The 19,713-nt window shown below is 38.6% G+C and overlaps 1 protein-coding gene and 1 long non-coding RNA gene across 13 annotated transcripts in view; one reads left to right on the plus strand and one right to left on the minus strand.

Moving 5' to 3' along the window:
- Nucleotides 1–19,713, minus strand: part of TPK1 (thiamin pyrophosphokinase 1) — a 341,792-nt gene that overhangs the window by 117,579 nt on the left and 204,500 nt on the right. For 10 of the 12 annotated variants that reach the window (XR_004619106.1, XM_011228209.3, XM_034638866.1 and 7 more), the window contains one exon: nucleotides 8,802–8,948. The exons of the other annotated variants lie outside the window; for them this stretch is intronic. Coding sequence is in view for 9 of the 10 variants with exons in the window: in XM_011228209.3 (XP_011226511.1) it covers nucleotides 8,802–8,948 (147 nt within the window). In the remaining variant the exon portion in view is untranslated. The remainder of the gene's footprint in view (nucleotides 1–8,801; nucleotides 8,949–19,713) is intronic. 12 annotated transcript variants of the gene reach the window in all.
- LOC109490032 lies at nucleotides 6,423–10,434 on the plus strand. The gene is made up of 3 exons (XR_002143223.2): nucleotides 6,423–6,505; nucleotides 7,435–7,573; nucleotides 10,213–10,434. It is a non-coding gene; the product is annotated as an uncharacterized LOC109490032 (long non-coding RNA).

Raw genomic sequence — 19,713 nt, forward strand, 5'->3', positions numbered from 1 at the left:
AAGTTGAGTAGAATCATATACATACACACACACACACACAAAGAATTGCCTAAAACGAGAAATTATTATATGGATATCTAAAGATCTACATTTAAGCACTTCTACATAGTTTCAAAGACAGATCAATCTGTGTCCCAGAGTCAGCCGACCAATTTCTTATCTTCACCTGTTCTTCTCATATTCTCTGTTTTAAAAGAAAGACAGAAACCAGTTGCCTAATCCAGAATCCTAGTCATTACATTGACTCTCCCCCGCCCCCAACCGCCCATGTTCCTCCAAAGAAGACTTCAAGCACACACCCCAAGGAACTCCATCAGCAAAGTGAAGGTGACTTATTCATCATTCCTTTTTTGGATTTCTCAGAGTTGAATGGCCTCCATCTCTTCCCTAACCAATTTATCCTCCATATTACTACCACACTAAACTCTCTAAATGGTAATATAATGCCATTCCCTTAATAAAAATGCTTAATACCTGAGCTTTGCCATCAATATAAAGACCATCTACCTGAGAATGCACACAGCTCCCTCTACCTTTCTTACCTCTAGCTGCATCTCCTCTGGCTCCCCAGGATCTAGCAAGTGCGCCAAGTTCTCCCAGGTTGCCTTGCACATGACATGTCCTCCACATTAAACGTCTTTATTCATCTCTCTTTGCCTAACTCCTCATCAGATGTTATCTCCCCTGAGAAACGATCTCTATGATCACCACCAATCCTGTTCCCAATCTGGATTTAGATGCTTTTTCCATGCCATCCTCACAGCACTCAGTGTTTTGTTTTTATTTATTTTTTATTTTTTTTATTTTAAGGAGGCTCCACGCCCAGCATGGAGCCCAATGCACGGCTTGAACTTTCGACACTGAGATCAAGCCCTGAGCTGAGATCAAGAGCCAGAAGCTTAACCAACTGAGCTACCCAGGTGCCCTGTACTCACTGTATTCTTGTAACAGATTTCTGAATTTGTGGTTTATTCTTCTGGATTTTCCACTGAACTATGAGCAGAACAGAAGCTGTGTGTTTTATTACCACATTCTCGCTGCCTATTACAGTATCTACTATGTAACAGGTGTTTGAAGAACGTCTGTTGAAGAAATATTCTATGATGGGGCGCCTGGGTGGCTCAGTCGGTTAGGCGTCTGCCTTCGGCTCAGGTCATGATCTCAGGGTCCTGGGATCGAGTCCCGCATCAGGCTCCCTGCTCAGCAGAGAGCCTTCTTCTCCCTCTCCCTTTGGCTGCCGCTCTGCCTACTTGTGCTCTCTATCTCTCTGTCAAATAAATAAAATCTTAAAACAAAGAAAGATTCTACACTGTAAATCAACAAAACAGAACACAATACCTATAAAACAACCTCTTTATGAATATGTGGTTTAATTTCTTAGTTACATAAAATTAGTTTAATTAAACATGGATAAAATCATAAAGGAAATATTTCTATGACAATCTAAAGAGGACATTAGGGCACTTAGAAAAATGAGAATTGCAGAGCTCTGGAATTTTGTTGTCATATTGCTCATTAAAACGTCATGTTTTCATAATAACATAATAGGACTAACGCAATGTTCTAAACAGGATAGGTTTTGGTTTATAATTTTAAAACACTCTGTGAGGAGGAAGGGGAAAAGCATACAGAAGAGGAAAGAAGGAGAGAAAGAGGCACCATAACATCTTCCCTAGAAAGCTGGGAAAGGTTTGAAGCAAGGGGAAGGAGAAGGATGCTTCGGGAAGATGAGTGTCTGTATGTATTCCACGTGGAGAAGCTGCTGCCCTGGCAGAGAGAGCAGATAAGCCAAAGAAAGAGAGTGAGGAATGCAGAGGACACAATTTGGAGGTAAACTGTTTAGGTCAGACACTGAGTAACAGAACTTTCCCAGAACAGCAAACTTAGGTGGGTGTAGGGCACAGGAAGGAACGGGTGTTAGCACTTGGCATTATGGAAGAGGAAAGTGAGGGCTCAACGCGACAGCCCATCCTTAGTAGATGCCTGGTGGTCCTTTTCAGACCACTGCGGCCTGCCTCATGTTTAGAATCCATCTTTCAAAGAAACACTGTGTATGACCTTGGGCAAATCACTTTAAGTCCCTGCACTTGCTTATCCATAAAACAATCTTTACGGTTTTATACCATTTACACTAATATTTAGTGGTTCTATGCTACTATATAGTTTTGTGGGGTTTTTTGTTTTCTTTTGTTTTTTTAAGTTGGCTCCATCCCCAGCCTGGAGCCCATGATGGGGCTTGAACTCACAACCCTGAGATCAAGACCTCAGCTAAGGTCAAGAGCTGGACACTAGACTGAGCCACCCAGGTGACCCTACTATATAGTTTATATTCTGAGAATCACTTCCCTGGTGCTGTCACTGATGAAATGGTCCTGGACATGTGTACACGTGGGTAGACAGACCCACACCCTCAGTTCGCAGCAGAAACCACCATGCATGCCAAATTTACATCACAGATATCCAGCTTCTATCAGATTCTTAACACGCTCCTATCGTATTCATTGCCAGCATTGCAAATGTCTAATTTATAAAATGTGAGAAATTTAAATAGCAAGTAATTGTTCTAGTGAGTGAAAAAACAAGTAGAAGTAAACATGACTAATATCATGAGGAAGAAATATTTACAACATGTTTAGAAGTTTGCTCAGGTGAGATAAAAAGTGATGGAAGTCTGCTCTGTAACACCATTCCCCTGCATCAGATACTGGAATCCTGACGAGGAATCACTGAGCAAGGTTTAGGATAATGTAAAAGGCACGCCTTATTAACTCTTGGACATCTCATTTCTTGGTCATAAATCCTATTAACTTGTATTACCAACTGCCATAAAACTTGCAGATAAAAGATAATTTATGCTCAGTGTACAGAAGCTAATGTTTCCGTACTCCTGAGAAGCACAGGACCAGAAAATGAGAAAGTATGTATGAGAAATCTGGAACCATCCACACTCTGCATGGCTAGCATGATAAACACAGCTGGGAGCACTTAAATGTCTTCATAAGGATATAGCCTAACTAGTAATTGATATCAGTAGCGTTTCATGTCGAAAATGTCTCACTGGTTTCATAAAATCTCCTTTTCATAAAAGGTCATAAAGTCTTATTAAGAAGACATTTTGGAAAGTAAAAGAGAAATGCTTACTTTTAAGGGAGGAGCTATTATGCATTCTATTTTTAATTTTCTATTTGAAGGAATGTTCATTCTGCCATTTTTAGAGTAAATGCTACCTACTGAGGCTTTCACTCATAATGACATTTTGACCCATAGCAAGTGAAATATGCCAAAACACTACATAAAAGACATTATAGATTCAAAAATAAACCAGCTAAAAAATTCCAAACATTTTTCCATATTTATACAGACCTGGAACTACACTATGGCCTCCTTGTTTTAAAATTCAATTTGTAATAACCAAAATAAGTCACGGAAAGGGGACCGAAGAGAGAATGTAGGTGAAAGACTTTGGTCTGGAACAACCTCCATAACTTCTAGGGAATGGTTCCTGGATGTGGAGATCAGCCCGCAGTGACTGAAAGGACTCTTGTGAATGAAGGACACATACTTATTTACATAACAGTCTCAAGAGTCTCACATGTGGATTACCACTAAGATAATTTGGGGCTTTGGGTGGCTTTTTTATAAAGTCCCATGGTCTAGGGCTATCATTGCCACTTAATAGACACAGACAACTTCTCTTAGCAAAGCACAACACCAAAACATTTTATCTCCCACGGTTCCCATCGCATGTCTCATCCTCCTGCTATTATCTTCAATTTCAGACAATCTATAATTACAGAACCAATTCTAGAAAACACTGTTCTCAAAAATAATACTTATAATAATTAACATTTACATTGAATTTCACCACTTTTGAAGTATTTTAGCAACGCTCAAAGGTAATCTCATTCAATCTTCTTAAATGATAAAAATTCTTGATGTATGTACATTTTGTTATACTTGAGGGAAATTCAGAGTCATTTTTGTTTAACAACAAGGTGGGATATATCCTTAAAGTGTACCCCAAATTCATCTTATTTGAAAATGTTGTGGAGAATAATTACACACACACATACACACACCCCTAAACACACACTGGCCACTCAGTAGAACACTGTTAATGGATAATTACCAGCCTATGAACTGTAACTTGCTGTTTTCACGTTAGTCCACTAACCCAAAGAGAGAGGAAATGTAGCGTAGTGGAAAGTGTTGAGTCAAAACACTTCGTTGTGTGACTAACATCTGTCCTGCTTTCCTCATAGCATTGTTATGAGGCTAAAATTAGATGCTTCTTGTAAAAGTTCCAAAATTATCTTCCTTTCTGAGAACAGCTATTTGTTGACTTTTAATTAAAAAATACATTTAAAAAGTTTCAAACCATTCTTTATTTGGCACTGAAGCATACCTGATTGATTTTCTTGGGCCCTAGTTCTACAATATTTGAAAATGGTTTCAATTCAAAGTTATGAGGTCTCTTCTGTTCATTGTGATTGTGATTATGATCAGTCCTATTAACAATGAACAGCAACTGTGGACACCCTTTCTGAGTATCCCCCCAAAACATGCACACGGCCTAATCTGGATGTACGCTCTTGTACACGGATGACCTCACACACAGTCCTATGAACACACACATGGCAGAGGCAGTTCCGTTCAATGACCTGAGTGTCGTTTCTAGAATACAGAATGGTTCTATCTACTAATTTTAGTACAGCTTTCAATTAATTTTTGGTGTTAATCACATTTCATAAGTGTATAATTAAACTGCTTAAAAATATGGCACACTATGTAAGATGGGTTCATATCCTAAACCCTCAAATATACTCATTTTGGCTTTTGCATTTATACCAATAATTGTCTTAGTGTTCTCTTACTAAAAGCAAATGGAAAGCCTGGACCTAGTGTGTGTCTCTGGGGAAAATTTTTTTTTTTTTTTTTAAAGATTTATTTGACACAGAGAGAGGAAGAGCTCAATCTGGGTAGATTTCTCTAGAACTAGTGCCAAGGAGGAGCAAAGCCAGCACTGTTAACCCCACAGGTGGAAGTCTATGCTGAACACTGTCACCGCTCTACATGACAGAGGGTATGACTCTGCGGGAGGGTTCTGCCCCACACCAGGTAAGAGTTACTTTCTTAGGATAGGTAATTTCCTAGTTAGTTCAATGAGACAAAATCATACTACCAGAGAATCCAGAAGGCATTGTTTTGGAGCATGTAGGCTATGACAGGATAGGATAACTATGTTAGGAGAAGTGGAGATTCTGTTTCAACAACTAATTAAAGTTTAACTTTAATTAGTTTATAAAATACAACATATTTTATAAATGAGAAAAAAAAGTATGCTTCTAGAAATTATGGAGGGTCATGATTCCAGACTTTTTTTCCAAACTTCAGTTTCTGGCAGTTTGAGACAGACAGTGTTCTGTGCTCACACAGTGGTTCTGTTTGTCTCCCCGGGCCATGGCCTTCTTTTCCTAGACTGCTTTGCAGTGGGCTGGGGAGTGTCAATGTGTTCCCACCAAAGGTGACAGAGGACAGAGCCAGGCCTGGCCTTTAAAAACATGCAGTGCCACTTTCTAGCTATCTTTTTCCTAAATGCCACAATTTCTTCCAGTTGGCTTAGATATAAAATGGAGGATGCCGCCCAAACCAGACCACATATTCCACTGATGAGAAAAGAACTTCAAAAACCAATCTCGGGTAAGCCTTTGAAATTGGGGTTAATTACTCCTGTAACATAGGCAGGGTAAGACCTGACTTACAGAGGCAGTATGACAAATCAGTACCCTGACCAACTTAAAACAATAAAAGTGCTAGAAAAAAAATTAAAGAAATCTTTTAAAAGGCATCAAACATCTGTTTTTGTTTCTTTTTAAAGATACCCAGAAGCCAAAAACTAAGGTCGGACTGGAAGAGAAAACGAAATCTCATCTTTGAACTACTTGGTGCTTTTACCAAAGCAGGCGAACTTGAGCTTTGGTGTCCAAGGCATCCAAGTGTGGAGGGTCATCGGGAGACAAGGCCCAAGGCCGGCCCAAGCTGGGAGTGTAAAAGGAGACTGACCATATAAAGCAGAGACTTTCAGTGTAAGAAGAATATAAATAACACTCCCACTGGACCACTAGGAAAGCCGCCTGGCTAAGCCCTGGCATCTGGAGCTGAGAGGAGGGAGCAAGTCTCCCCTGAGCACCTGTAACCAGAAGTCAAACTCCTAGCAGAACTGCCTTCAGAATTCACAACACCTAGATGGTCAAAAAGTCTCCACAGATGTCCTAAGTTGTTAATGCCTACAAATAACCAGGCTAGGAGTCCGCTCTACGTTCTCCTTGGAGTCACTTTTAACTCACACTTCAGATAATTCCCACACATAAAGTTCCCAGAAATATAAGGTCATGGCCCAAAATCATAACACACAGAAGGAACTGAGGTTATAAAATATAAAAGTGAAAGTGAATACAAAAGACTTACAAAGACCACAGCTACCAGAATTATTCTTGACCATAAGGTAAGTACGACAATTATGTTTTAAAGAAAAGGTCTTGAAAAAGTGAGTAGAGGACAAGCATATACAAAAGAAGAATCATGGCAGGAATTTAAAACTCCGTGGATGATTTTAGCAGCAACTACAGACACGGCTGAAGCAGGAGAGCGGTACGGACACAGGGGATGAGCTTCAGAACGCAGCCCGGGGAGGTTAAAGCATCCAAAATGTGAAGAGAAGTTTTGAGATACACATGATGCCATCGGAGGGTCTTAATTACAGTTACCTGGAGTTGCCAAGGAAGGGAGAAGAATAGTGTCAAGACAATATCTGCAAAACTAAAGGCTGAGTTTTCCAAACGGATGACAGACAGCAACCTGTAGATGGAGGAACTCCAGTAATCCCAAGCTGAAGGCATCTTCGGAAGTCCACAATTATACACATTACAGTGATGGTACAGAACACCAAACACACTGAGCAATTCTTAGGGGCAAAAGTCATTTTTTCACATGTGGCTTTTTCTGTCAGTTAATTTTCCATTTTTTACTTTTTAAAAATTATTGTACTGCAGCTTCAACTAACTAATAATCTATTAACTAGACTATCTACCTACAGCCAAGTTACAGGAGACTACTTGAGGAGTCATACCATCAATTCGATGTAATAGAGCTCAATGACTTATAATGGCAGAAAGTTTCATGCTTCAGAAATTGTTAGGAGATTGATAGGTATTTAACAAACACATAATTAGAAATCTAAGAAGCGTATCTGTTCATGTCACACCACTAAGTGAAATATTTTAATGACTTCCCATTACCTACAGCAAAAATGTCCATATTACACTGTGCAGAATTCAAGGCTCTTCACGACCTAAGTAGTTTTCTAGTCTTATCTTCTAGCATTTTCCATACCGCAGATCCTACAACATGCCCTGTGCCTCTATCTTTCTTTAGTGGCTCCTTCTGCCTTGCGTGGCTTCCTCACCATCTCCCACAGCAAACATCCACTCATCCTCAAAGATCCTGCTCCAATGCAGCCGCAAGAGAATGAACACCAGGGATTCTGTCTCTTCGTTGGCTGCCATATGCCTGGGTAAGTAAGTGCCTGGTGTCTAGCAGGTAACTCACAAATATGTGTTCAATTAACTGAGTGAATAAAATGTGAACGCCACTGAGTGGACTTTCCTTACTACACTTATGACCAAATCATACAATCTTTCATCTCATATATGTAACAATCTTTTAATGGTGCTTTGTATTTATGTTTTTATAAATGACTTCTTCATCGGACATGTGCTAGAGAACAAAGATCATGTTACTAGGTTTTTTAGTCCTCAACCGCCTAGCAGTGCAATAAACAGCAGGCACTCCATAACTGTTTGTTACTAAATAAATGGACAGTACGGAGTTTGAAAATTGATTTCTTCAACTCCCTTTTCACATCTCATAGGAAGTGTTCCAGAAAACAACAAAGCTAGGCAATGCAGAGAGCCAGGGGGAAAAAATGCAAAGCTGGCTGAACAGGGAACATGCATTATACCCACTATATTAACCAAACAACAATTTTTAGGTAATGACAGGCTACAGATGGTGGCTAGCAGATGGGGTAGAAGCAATGCTGTAAGCAGCAGGTTACAATGAGAGGCAACAAAGAACAACAGCCCACTATCTTTTAGAAATGTTACCAAATGATTATCTTTCTAGATGAACTCACTGATCAACCTTTCAAAACTTATTTAATAAGAATTCTGTTCTAAGCACTATGTTGACAGAAAATTTCCTTGATATTCACCATGGGAAGTGAATGACGTGATCATTAGAAATTTATTCTGAGGCAGTGAAATTAATAAGCAGGCAACTTACGAAGAGTAAAAGCTAAAGGTTTTCTTTTTAGTGCTTAACAAAATCAAATCCAGTTTCCAATTATAACGACAACACTGAAAATATATGAGGATTCCATGTGAAATATTCGCCAAGCTTTGTGTTTCCTCTGTTGAGATTTTTCTCAAGTGGCATTCACATTCAGCTGCTCAAAATGCGAAAGCGTTAAATTTAATTCTTAGTCAATTTAATTAAAAGTTACAAGATTTTTTTTTTTTTCTGGGCATAATAAAATGAAAACTTTGAGGCGTCTCCTGCACAGTTTTGCTGTTCCATGCTCTGAGGCAGTAGACCAGGGTAAACACAAATAGGCAAACACGGTCAACTTCACTCATCTGTCAACTTCAAAGACACACAGTAGGCTCCTGTTTTCTGCAAGTCTAAAGTGTTAAAAGTTCTGTGGAAGCAAAGTGCTGACATTATATTTATTTTTCACTTACTGGTTGAAGCAGGTAGATGAGAGATTCCTCTTGGATTATTATAATTGGCACAGGAGTGATGCAAGTAGCTTGGAACAGGGTGTTCACAGATGCCATAATTTGGTCAAAACGCCCACCAAGACCTCCCAAGGTCACAATTACATCTACCTAAGCAAGGCAAAGCAAAACTGAAAGTCACACAAAGTATTTTCAATAATTAAATAGCATCTAACAATGAAAAAGAGCTTTCCGTACTATAGTTTATGTGATAAGCCGTAGAGAAATGTTAGATATCATTTCTGTTGTTCAGATGAAGGAATGAAGTTACTTGTTTAAAGTCACACAATTGGTGAGTAGCAGTCACATTTTGAGACCAACTCTTTCAAGTACAAATTTTATGCTTTTCTCATCTGCCTGTTGACCTGGAAAACTAGTCAACTCCTCCTTTACAACTCTGTTTATGTGTTCCTTCCATTCGGAATCTTCCCTGATTTCACAGCTGGTACCTCTCCCGTCCATCCCCATAGCCTAAGTATACCCGTGGACTCAAGAGAACGACAAACACAGAGGTTTGTCGCCCCACTAGAATTCAAGTATCTTGAGGACCTCTACCGTGTTTTGGTGGAAACTGGCGATGTTGCCTAAACTCTCAGGGCTTCATTTTCATGTTCATGTGCAAAAATTAGACAGTATTGGCCAATTGATAAGGTTGTTGCAGGGTTTAAATGAGGTAATTAAAAGAGTTAAGTGTAAAGCCTTTAGAACATGTTCATAGTGATTGTTTAAAAAATATCAACTGTTATTCTGTTGCTATTTGCAACGACGTGGATGAAACTAGAGGGTATTATGGTAAGCGAAATAAGTCAGAGAAAGAAACCATATGATTTCACTCATATGTGGAATTTAAGAAGCAAAACAGATGAACATGGGGGAAGTGAAGAAAAAATAAAATAAGATTAAATCAGAGGGGGAGGTAAACCATAAGAGACTCTTAATTCTAGGAAACAAACAGTGTTGCTGGAGGGGAGGTGTGTGGGAGGATGGGGTAACTGCGTGATGGGCATTAAAGAGAGCACGTGATGTAAGGAGCACTGGGTGTTCTAAGCAACTGATGAGTCACTAAATTCTACCCCTGAAACTAGCAATACAGTATATGTTAACTGAATTAATTATAAATTAAATTTAAAATAATAATAAAAACATTAGCTATTATTCTATTACCTTTATTATTTTTGGTATTATTAGTTATTTTTTAAACATTTTTGTTATTACCTATAGTTTGATATGTTACTCTCCACTTAACACTTTCAAGACAGAATTTCCTATAACTAAAGTATAATTAAATTTAAATGTTCCCTTGTTGTTGAAAATGTATTTACAGGATATTAATATATAAAATTACTTTGCTGCTTTCCTTCTATATAAAACAAAGGGTAAAGATAGTCTCCGGGGAAGTGAAAGGGAGCAGAGTGACCTTCTCCTGCATAGAGCAGACCACAATGGGCTTGAGAACAGAACACGAGGCACTGCGTCCTCCCTTGACCCTACGCGCCACCTTCTGCTCATCCTAATCTCGTAATGTATCAACACCGACAAAGCAGATATATTCATCATGGAAGAGGAAGGATTGAAGAGCTTAATTAAAATATTATAAGAAAACCTTACATATAAAAACAGACTGTAGTAATAATCACTTCATCTGGAATAAAATAGAAATTGTTTAAAAACAGGGAGTATGTGGTTTTTAGGTTTTTAAAATAGTTCATGAAAAAAAATAACATTTAGTCCATAAAGATGCCATGATTTTGAAAGAATAACATGTTAACCAAGCACCCATATGACCTGTACAGTTAGTTCCTAGAGGAACAGAAAGTGGTATGAAGTCCATGAAGCCAAAGGCTGTCTTTCTCTGGCCCCACTGTTAGAGCCCTGGTCTCTGAATAGTGCCTAACACATCAAAGACAGTCAAGGAAGTGTTTGATGAAGAGTAAGTGAAGACACTTCAAGAAATGACACATCACATAAGAAATAGCTTTATTGCTATATGGTGGGAATATGTAAATCAGAATGGGGTCCCTTTATAAAAACACAAAAGGTAAATTACACAGAACCGAGACATTTGAAATAAGTTTTCTATTTCTGACTTTATCAGAATGTAGGGAGAATGGGAATTTTTACTTTGGATAAAATGCTTCAGGTCAAAGCTACGCCACACAGATGTGCCTGTTTTAAGATACTAGTTTTGGAGATCTTTCAAGATCTCAAAGCATTAGATTTGGGGTCCAGGAAGAGCGTGTATCCTGGGAAGCACATATTACTCTGAATACATAGGCAAGACAGGGACATCTGTTAACCTTCAGAGGAAGAGGGTAACTTGTAAGACATTAGGTTTAGACCTGCCAAGGAGACTGCTTCTGCTTGGAGTATCGGGTCAGGGAAATGGCTTCTAATTTTAACTAGGAGGACTTACTAGTAAGGCCACTCCAGACCAGTGGGGAATAGGCCCAGAAATTATATACCACCTCAGAAAAACTGAAGAGAATTTGCTCTAAACTGAAGAAAAAGACATTCAAAGAGGTTATATATGAAATATAGCAAAGTTGCTCGGGCTCTAGTAAAAAGCACAGGGCTTATTCTTAGGCACATAATCCTAAATTCACATCAGAAGCAAGGCCTGCTGAGAGTTTATTCACTACGCAGATTCTGGAATCCCTTTTTTAGGTTCTCAATTTTTCATTACTATACTCTAAGCCTGGAGGGATCCCATAACCTTTAAGGCTGAAATTTAATCCCCCTCTTCTGCACTGGGGTATCATGATGAATAAGCAATATCTGTAGATCAGTGATTGAATTTTTCAGAATAAAGAAGCCGCAAGATTACTTCTCATCACTGCTCATTCTCCCTACAGGAAGTATTTAGCAAGACTGATTAAAAACATTAGAGGATCAATGGGGGCTGCAGGCAGGGAGGGGGCGGGTCAGCCTGAGAGGTTTCTGCCGCTCTCTGGCGCCAGCTCTAAGTATGGCATCCCGACACCACCCCAGCACATTTACATAGGTCTTACAAGGCTAGATTTATGTCTTTAGGACTACAATGCCACTGGGACAGTGTTTAATCTGAAACAGACCATTTGTAGACTGCCACCGTGACTCTTCAACGTGGATCCAAAGCCTTGTGCATTTATTTCTAATATCACCCAGTGTATTGTAAATTTTTAAAACTTTGTAGGGTGATAAGGCTGGTCCCTGCCACAAGTTTCCCCTTCTTGCCCTCTGGACTGTGACCTAGTGACATTCAAACAGACCAATGAAATCCTCTCAAGCTTTTGCTTGTCAACCCACCCTGACCCCTGGTGAAACACTTCCCATGGGGCCTTGCTCTATTTTCCAGCTCTCCACCTGTTTGAGCCTGCTTGCTGGGCACTCCTCCCATGTAGCCCCCAGCATGGAACACCATGCCTTCCTTTCTAGGACCTATAACAAAGCCTGTGTCTGCATCAGACAAAATTCCCAATTTAAATAACATAATTATTCTTTACAATACATACACCCAGTCGCACTTTGTTGTAACTGTTGATATACTTGAGTATCTCTCCTAGAAGAGGCCCATGTATACCAGATGCTAGCTGCAGTGATCGCAACAGAGCAGATAACGATGATGGTTGCCAGAGGCCGTTGGTAGGGAAAAGAAAGATGTTGGTCACAGGGTTCAAACCCCCAGTTATCACATGAGTAAGTTCTGGGGATCTAACGTACAGCATGGTGACCGAAGCTACCAATATTGTATCATATACTTGAAAGCTGTTAAGACAGTAAATCTTCCACGTTCTTACCATGCCAAAAAGTCACAACGAAGCAGAAGGTAATTACGTGAGGTGATGGAGGTGTTCATCAACTCTATAATGGTAATCATTTTGCAACATTTGTGCATCATATCATGCTGTATGCTTAAATTTATACAAAGTTACTCATCCGCTCTATCTCAATAAAGCTGGTAAAAATAAGGAGATATTTTACAATTTTTCACACTTGGTCTCCAAAATCCTCACTATACTACTAACTACCACTAACTAGTAACTAACTACTAACATATCTCAATTCGAATCAGCTACATTTCAAGTACTGAATTGATGAGTGGCTAGTTTTAGACAGCACAAATCTAAAATTAGCAAAAAGCAGTGAAGACACCTACCTCTAACTTTCAGAGCCCATTCTAGAAAGTAGTAGGAGAAACAAAACCAAACAAGAGCACTACTCTGGCTGCAGGGAATTGCCGTCCTTAGGGAGAATCCCAGTTTATGCTGGAGTTAGACATAAAGACACGGCGAGTACAGGGGATTTTACTGAGAATGAACCATAAATTTCAGAGGCACTAGCAGGGAGGGCATCCATGGTCTAGAGCAAGTCATTTATTTTTGAATATACCTACTATTCTCTAAAGAATGGAAGCCAGTCTCAGGGGCTAACATGTTTTCTACTAGTTGTGATGTACTAAGGATTCAATATTTTTAATGCTAAAAAAGTGTTGTTACAATCTTATTAGCCCCGTGGAGAAAATATTTCAGTGTATTGTATTTGTGCACATATACACACCCAAGTAGCCAACACATGCCTATTAGGCCACTGGTTTCTATTTATTTCTACACTCAAGTCAGGGTATTTTCATGGGCTTTTTTTGTTAGCAAGGGAGAGTGTTATGAGAATAGGGTTGCCTTTTGCCTTTCATATGTAATCATGTGTGGCACAAGGAACCCTGAAGCCCTGGATTAATATATTGGAGATCTGACTTTGGCATGGTACATTCTTTCAAAAGCCATGTAACCACATACAAGTTACATAACCTCCTTGTGACTCTGGTGGCTCATCTATAAAGGTAAGGGACAGACCAGATTCATTAATGTATTTTCCAAGATTCCTTTCACTTCCAACAGTCCACATAAGGTTCTCTGGTTTCCACTGTAACAGGTTAAATAAAAACTGCATCTATTTTGTTTAGAAAAATAAATGAAAACCTTAGCTTTGTGTGATTTGCCTTAATAGAATCATGACAAGACTGGTTGAGGGATACATAACACTAAAAGGAGAAGCAACTTCATTTTTCTATTACAGCACTAAAAGCCTTTCAGTAAACAAATGATACGTTTTTCTCCATTTGTCCTCAAAAAGACTTAGAAACAGCATGCATGAAGTCTACAGCAGAGACAGTGGCTGTCAGCATATTTTAATTACATTTACGTTCCATAAATTGAATTCTAGCGTTGCATAAATGGACAATTTCTTTATGGGCTCTCCCTAATAGGGTGACCATACAATTTACCATACAAACTGAGACACTTTCAAAAGTAAGAGGGGGACATTATATATAATTACACCAAGAATACAAGCATAAACCAAGACTGTGCTATGTAAACTAAGACATATGCTTACCCTACTGTTTGAGAATTATAACTAACACTAGCCTAGCCAACTTAACAAAAGTAAACACCAGGGGCTCAAATGTTATTCTTATGCTTCCCTTAACTTTTGAAGATCTGTACTGTATTATAGTTAGGCTTGAATAAGATGATGAGATTCTCTGGTCCAATTGTTTAATGCTCTTAAAGACTGAAAACCCAACACCAGTCATGAAGGAAAAAGTTGGATCAAGATAAAGCAAAAACAAATAACTGACCAAAAATTCAGCAATGTCAAAATGTTTTAATAAACCTATAAAGGAATTCCAGTGATTGATATAAAGTACAATGAGACACCAAGGAAATCAAAGACCACAGATTTTATGGTATCAGAAGATAAATGTACTCACAAACACAGAATATACCTAGCTGAATGGAAGCTTCTGAAAATATGACTAGAAGGATCCCATTTAAATTTCAACCAGGCTCACTGAGTCACAGTTTAATGTAAGCCTTTTTGGGTGAGAAAGAAACAATGCCTCTTGCAATGGCAAGATAATGAGTCTTCCATTCACAGATGAGAAATCTAAGGAAATTCAGGGTTAAGGGTGTGATTAGTGTAAGCATTTTCAAAGGATGCCTACCCACCTTCCGCTTTCTAAAAAAAAATTAATTTGAGCAGAGTTATTTTTTCCAACTTTGTCAAATTGTAAATATGTTGTTATTAAGAAATTTCATAAACGTGTTTATACAGAACTTGTTTTTGAACATGTTAGAGAAAAGTTAAAAGAGAGAGAGGAGGAAGGGACCTATTTATATCACTGAAGAACGATCAATGTATCCAAGCCTGTCTGCATTTGAGGGAAAACTAGGAAGGCACTGATAAGGATCTGTACTAAGGCTCCTGACTGCTATAAACCATAATCCCCTGGTAAAAGTTTTAACATTAAAGCCCAGGCACCCCACGCTCTCACTGACCATGGGGAATTTACTATGCCCTGTGCCTCTCTGGAGAGCTCAGCAGAGGGAACTCCAACCTCCATGCACAGACTGGAAGGACCTCTTGCTGGAGAAGTCCCTAACACACTGGCTCCAAGTCAGCAGAGGAGGCGGCCAGGAGAGAGTGACCTGTCTCAGTAAAGTCCCCTCCCTACTGTTCATTCTCTGTTAGCTTGCACCTACTTTCAGTATTGCCTACCTTTTGACATCCCAAATCTACCAGTTTTACCTTTCACCCCAAATTCTCAGAATGAAACACTCCCCTCACTCCAGATAGCTCTTAATCTGGCTTGCCCAAGGAGAGTGGACCCTGGAAAAGGTTCACTCTCCACAGGCTTCTCATGGGTCCCATCAGATGTCAACTACTGCATCATTGACAACATACCAGGATAATCTGCTTAACAAAAGCATCTACTCCAAACGCCACACGTTCTTGGAGTCAGAAACTGTCTCATTCAGTTTGCATCTTTTAACCTACAATACTTAGCAGAATACCCAGATACACATAAAGGACTTTGTCAGCTGAATGGTTAGCTAAATGGTTAGTTTTCACACTGTAACTCTTTGGCAAACAAGACCAAATCATCAGCAAGTATAGACTTTGTCTATTTTTATGGTCCCTATTCCTTTCTCAAATTCTTGGATGGGAAAAATGACTAAAGAGTTTTCTTCAAAGCATTCTCTAATCGGTTCTTTTATTTGTGTCATTATAATTTTTGTCCTTTAATTCAGTTTGCATACAACCATTATGCTGTTTTTCAAAATTATCTTATGGCTTTCCATTCAAAATTCTTTAGTGGATTACCATCACCTGTAGATCAAAATTCAAATTCCTTGTCTAGAGAGTAAAGATTCTCCATATGTTAACCATGAACAATCTAACGATGACAACTGCTGTGAACAGCTCTCATCCTCAGAGCTCTTCCTGCACACACTGTTTGAATTTTTCTTTGTTGACTCTCAGACTTGCCATTAAGAATGCCTAAAGCACTTTAAAGTCAGGTACCATGGTCATGAGAGAGTAAAGGACAATGAGTGAGTTCATTCCCATAATAATGCAATGCTTTTTTGGTCGGCCCTGGACAAAGCTTTGAATTTTTTTAAACATTACAGTCTGATTTTAGTAATTCTGCCTTTCCTTATAGATCTGTCTTGAGTACTAATATATCCCTGATAAATTGGACTATAGGTTCAAGCCATATCAGTGAGATCCCAGGGGATGAGACATCTTTTCCATATAAACAAAACAACACTGTGATATATATAAAAAAAAAAAGTGGAAATGTGTTATTTCTCCTTCCCGAGTAAATACACCAAGGGATGGCAAGAGCTAATTTGCTGTGTTCACATTTCTCTGTATCAGGAAGTGAGTGCCAAGAAGAGTTGGACAGAATAAATAAAAACACTAATGGATTTTTTTAACATGATTTTATTCTATTATCTCTGCTGAAAATTAAACTCTTTGAAGAGTCAGGAATATATTTATGAGTAAGTAAAATTACATAAAGTCACAGTTTGTATAAATAACTACATGGATATTATAAATCTGCTAGAGGAAATTATGGTCTCCAAACCTCTCACATTATCAGGATGTGAAGATATTTCTTGGGAAAAGGTATTCACAAAGGTATTCCTTTTGAATTATGGGGGTCCTGAGAAACGGAAAAATGTATTACTTGTGATTTAGAACAGCCAGAATACCTCACATAGCATCTTCGACACAGTTGGTATTTAGTGTAAAATAAAAAAACAAAACATCATTTATATCATATTCAGAAATAATCAGCTATTTGGAAGTAGAGTGTGAAAGGCTATTACAATTTGCATTATATAAATTTTGTCCATGGAAGCTAAATGATTGGTCGATAGATGAATGAAAAAATTCCGTTTTGCTTTCTTAAGCCTCCTGTTCAACACAGACCAGATACTTTTCACTCTGGCTAAGAATTCTCTAACATACATGTTTCCCTGTGGAAGTTGAATATTTGAAAGAGCACTAAGGAGTCATTCTTCCCATTCTGTGGAAACTGGGACGCGGACCTGTACCTACTTTCTTTAGTCGTTTTCACCTACTGAGCAAGGTGAGAAGAGACAGATAATTGTCCAAACCTTTCTGCAAACAGAATGACTTTGGTAAGAAATGCTTTGTTCCCGGACAATGGGTATTTCTGCACTGGCAGATCGCTTCTTAATAGCAATTATCCTCTCTTGCATCACTGGGATTCATTTTTATACAACAATATTTCTTGCTTTGCTTCAACCATAAAAGAAGTCTTCGCTGCATATTCTTGTCCAAAGTGATATATGAAACTCTTGGTTTCCATGTCTAGATGGATTGGATTTAGCTATTTGCAGTACTTGGAGTGTATTATTTTCCCACAGTTTAGTGGTATAAAACTCTCTTCATTTTTTATTGACCAGTTTATAATAGGTGGCTATCAGACTTGCTGTCATGCAATCCTTAGGTTTTGCAATCTGGAGCAATATAAATAGTTTATGTTAATTATCCCCTCTCCACCTTCTGGGAGAATAGAGAACATTTTGATTGCAAATTCTGCACTTGGTCATTAACACTGGTTTCTAGATACGCATTCGACCATTTTATAATGCCAAATGAGAATGTTAAAACTGTTACTGCAGTGACATTAATTACTTAAAGCTCATTTTTTGCAATGTGAGTAAGTGTGCTTTAAGTAATACATGTACACAAAATAGCTGATCACCTCATCATCCTCTGGTTCACCTTATTATAAGCCATGCTATTATGTACTATTCTGCAAAATGTATTCCATATCCGACAGCATCATAGCAAACTGAGCGTAATTTGGGATAAGACGTTTGTTCAATAATAATTTCCTCTTTCTGAAATAATTTATTTATATGAATGCTTTAAAAAAATCAGAATATTTAGGGTCTATATTATAAGCATCTAAAATCTCTAGTAGAAATGGATGAGGAAACAGAATTAAAACGTAATCAGTATGCTTTGAATTCAGGTACTCCTATTTCCTAATGTGTTTCAAAATATCTCGATCCAGTTGTTCGTATTGGAAATTACATAAATTCACATACATGTTGAAGGGGAAGGGACATTGTGGATCCAGGAAAGGAGGTGGAATCACCTGACTTCTACTCTAGGCATCTGGATTCTCGTATGCCCCTTGCCGTTATGGACCAGCACGTTGACCACGGAATGCTAAGCAGAAATACTCTGGGAAAGCAGATGGTCCTGGAAGCAGAATGACATTTTCTACTTCTGGCTACTAAGACAGGAGAAGAATGGAAAGTGAATACTACAAATTCCATCTTTTCCTCTGACTTAAATGGGACTTCCTGAGATACTTACGCTCATGACTTGAACACAAAGAAGAATATATTTCTGTGTATACATTTCTCTTCTCCTGATTACTTAACTTCCACTGAAAATGTTCTGATCTGATGTGTACATCCCCGTGATAAGCAGTAACATCCTTTGAGTTCTTCAGTCATGACTTAAATTATATGCAAATCATTTCTTACAAATATAGTTATTTTTACTATTGTGGACAGTCACAATCATAGATGTAGGTATGACCACAGATGTCTCACTAAGGGATCTGCAGAGTAAGGAGAAATTTTTGAACCTACCATGCAATTTCAGGATATTCCATTATATGTGTGTTATTCTTACAGAAGTCCTCAAGACAGAGTTTCCTCCTCCTCTGTCTGCTGTTTCCGCATCTTCGCAATCAGTAATTCAAAATAAAATAGTCCTTTTCACATAAGGTCAGCACGTCTTCTGCAGAAGAGCATCATACCAACCATGTCTGCAATTCTCTGCATTAATAAGAAATTTTATCTGGCAAGTGAGTCATCCAGCTGAGATTCCTGGTAAGCAGATAAACCTAACCCTTGTCCCGGGGCCTATAAAAAGCACACTTCTCCTCCAGCAGGGATGGATTGGGCTGCCACGGCCGCTGAGGCCATAAGCTTTTTATATCCATAGCAACAGCTCCCGAGTCACTTCAAAGCACTGGGTGTATCTATTTTCTCTTGTTACACAGCACTATAAAAAAGATTGCTGGTCTCTAAGAAGAAGGAAAAACAGAGATGTGAATTTCTCTTTTGAAGGCTTCTCCAAAATGATCTAGGAAACAGCCTGCTTGTTCACTCAATGCCCAGAAAACTTTCCTTCTCATTCCTTCCTTCCTTGTCTGATAACTTAACTTGCACAGCATTTGTTCGAGAACCTGAATATGTAAGTAGTTACTCTGGCGCTTGACAAGGGAAACAACGCTGGCTATATACTAAAAAACAAGAGGTGTTTTTGTGAAGACATACTTAAGTATAGCTGAATATATCTCTATGAATACATGTGTTACTTTCTAGAAATTCATAAAATTAAGTTTACAACATTGCTTTGAAGTAGACGGCCACTGGCCAGAAGGTAGAGAAAGTTGGCTATAAGTCTTACAAGGCCTCAGCTATCCAGCAGATGTTGGAATTGAATGGTACTGCTTTCAGTATTACTTCAAGGAAGTTGGCAAGATTTATTCTTGCCA

Source organism: Ailuropoda melanoleuca, chromosome 1 (assembly GCF_002007445.2).
Source record: "Ailuropoda melanoleuca isolate Jingjing chromosome 1, ASM200744v2, whole genome shotgun sequence".
NCBI classification, from domain to species: domain Eukaryota; kingdom Metazoa; phylum Chordata; class Mammalia; order Carnivora; family Ursidae; genus Ailuropoda; species Ailuropoda melanoleuca.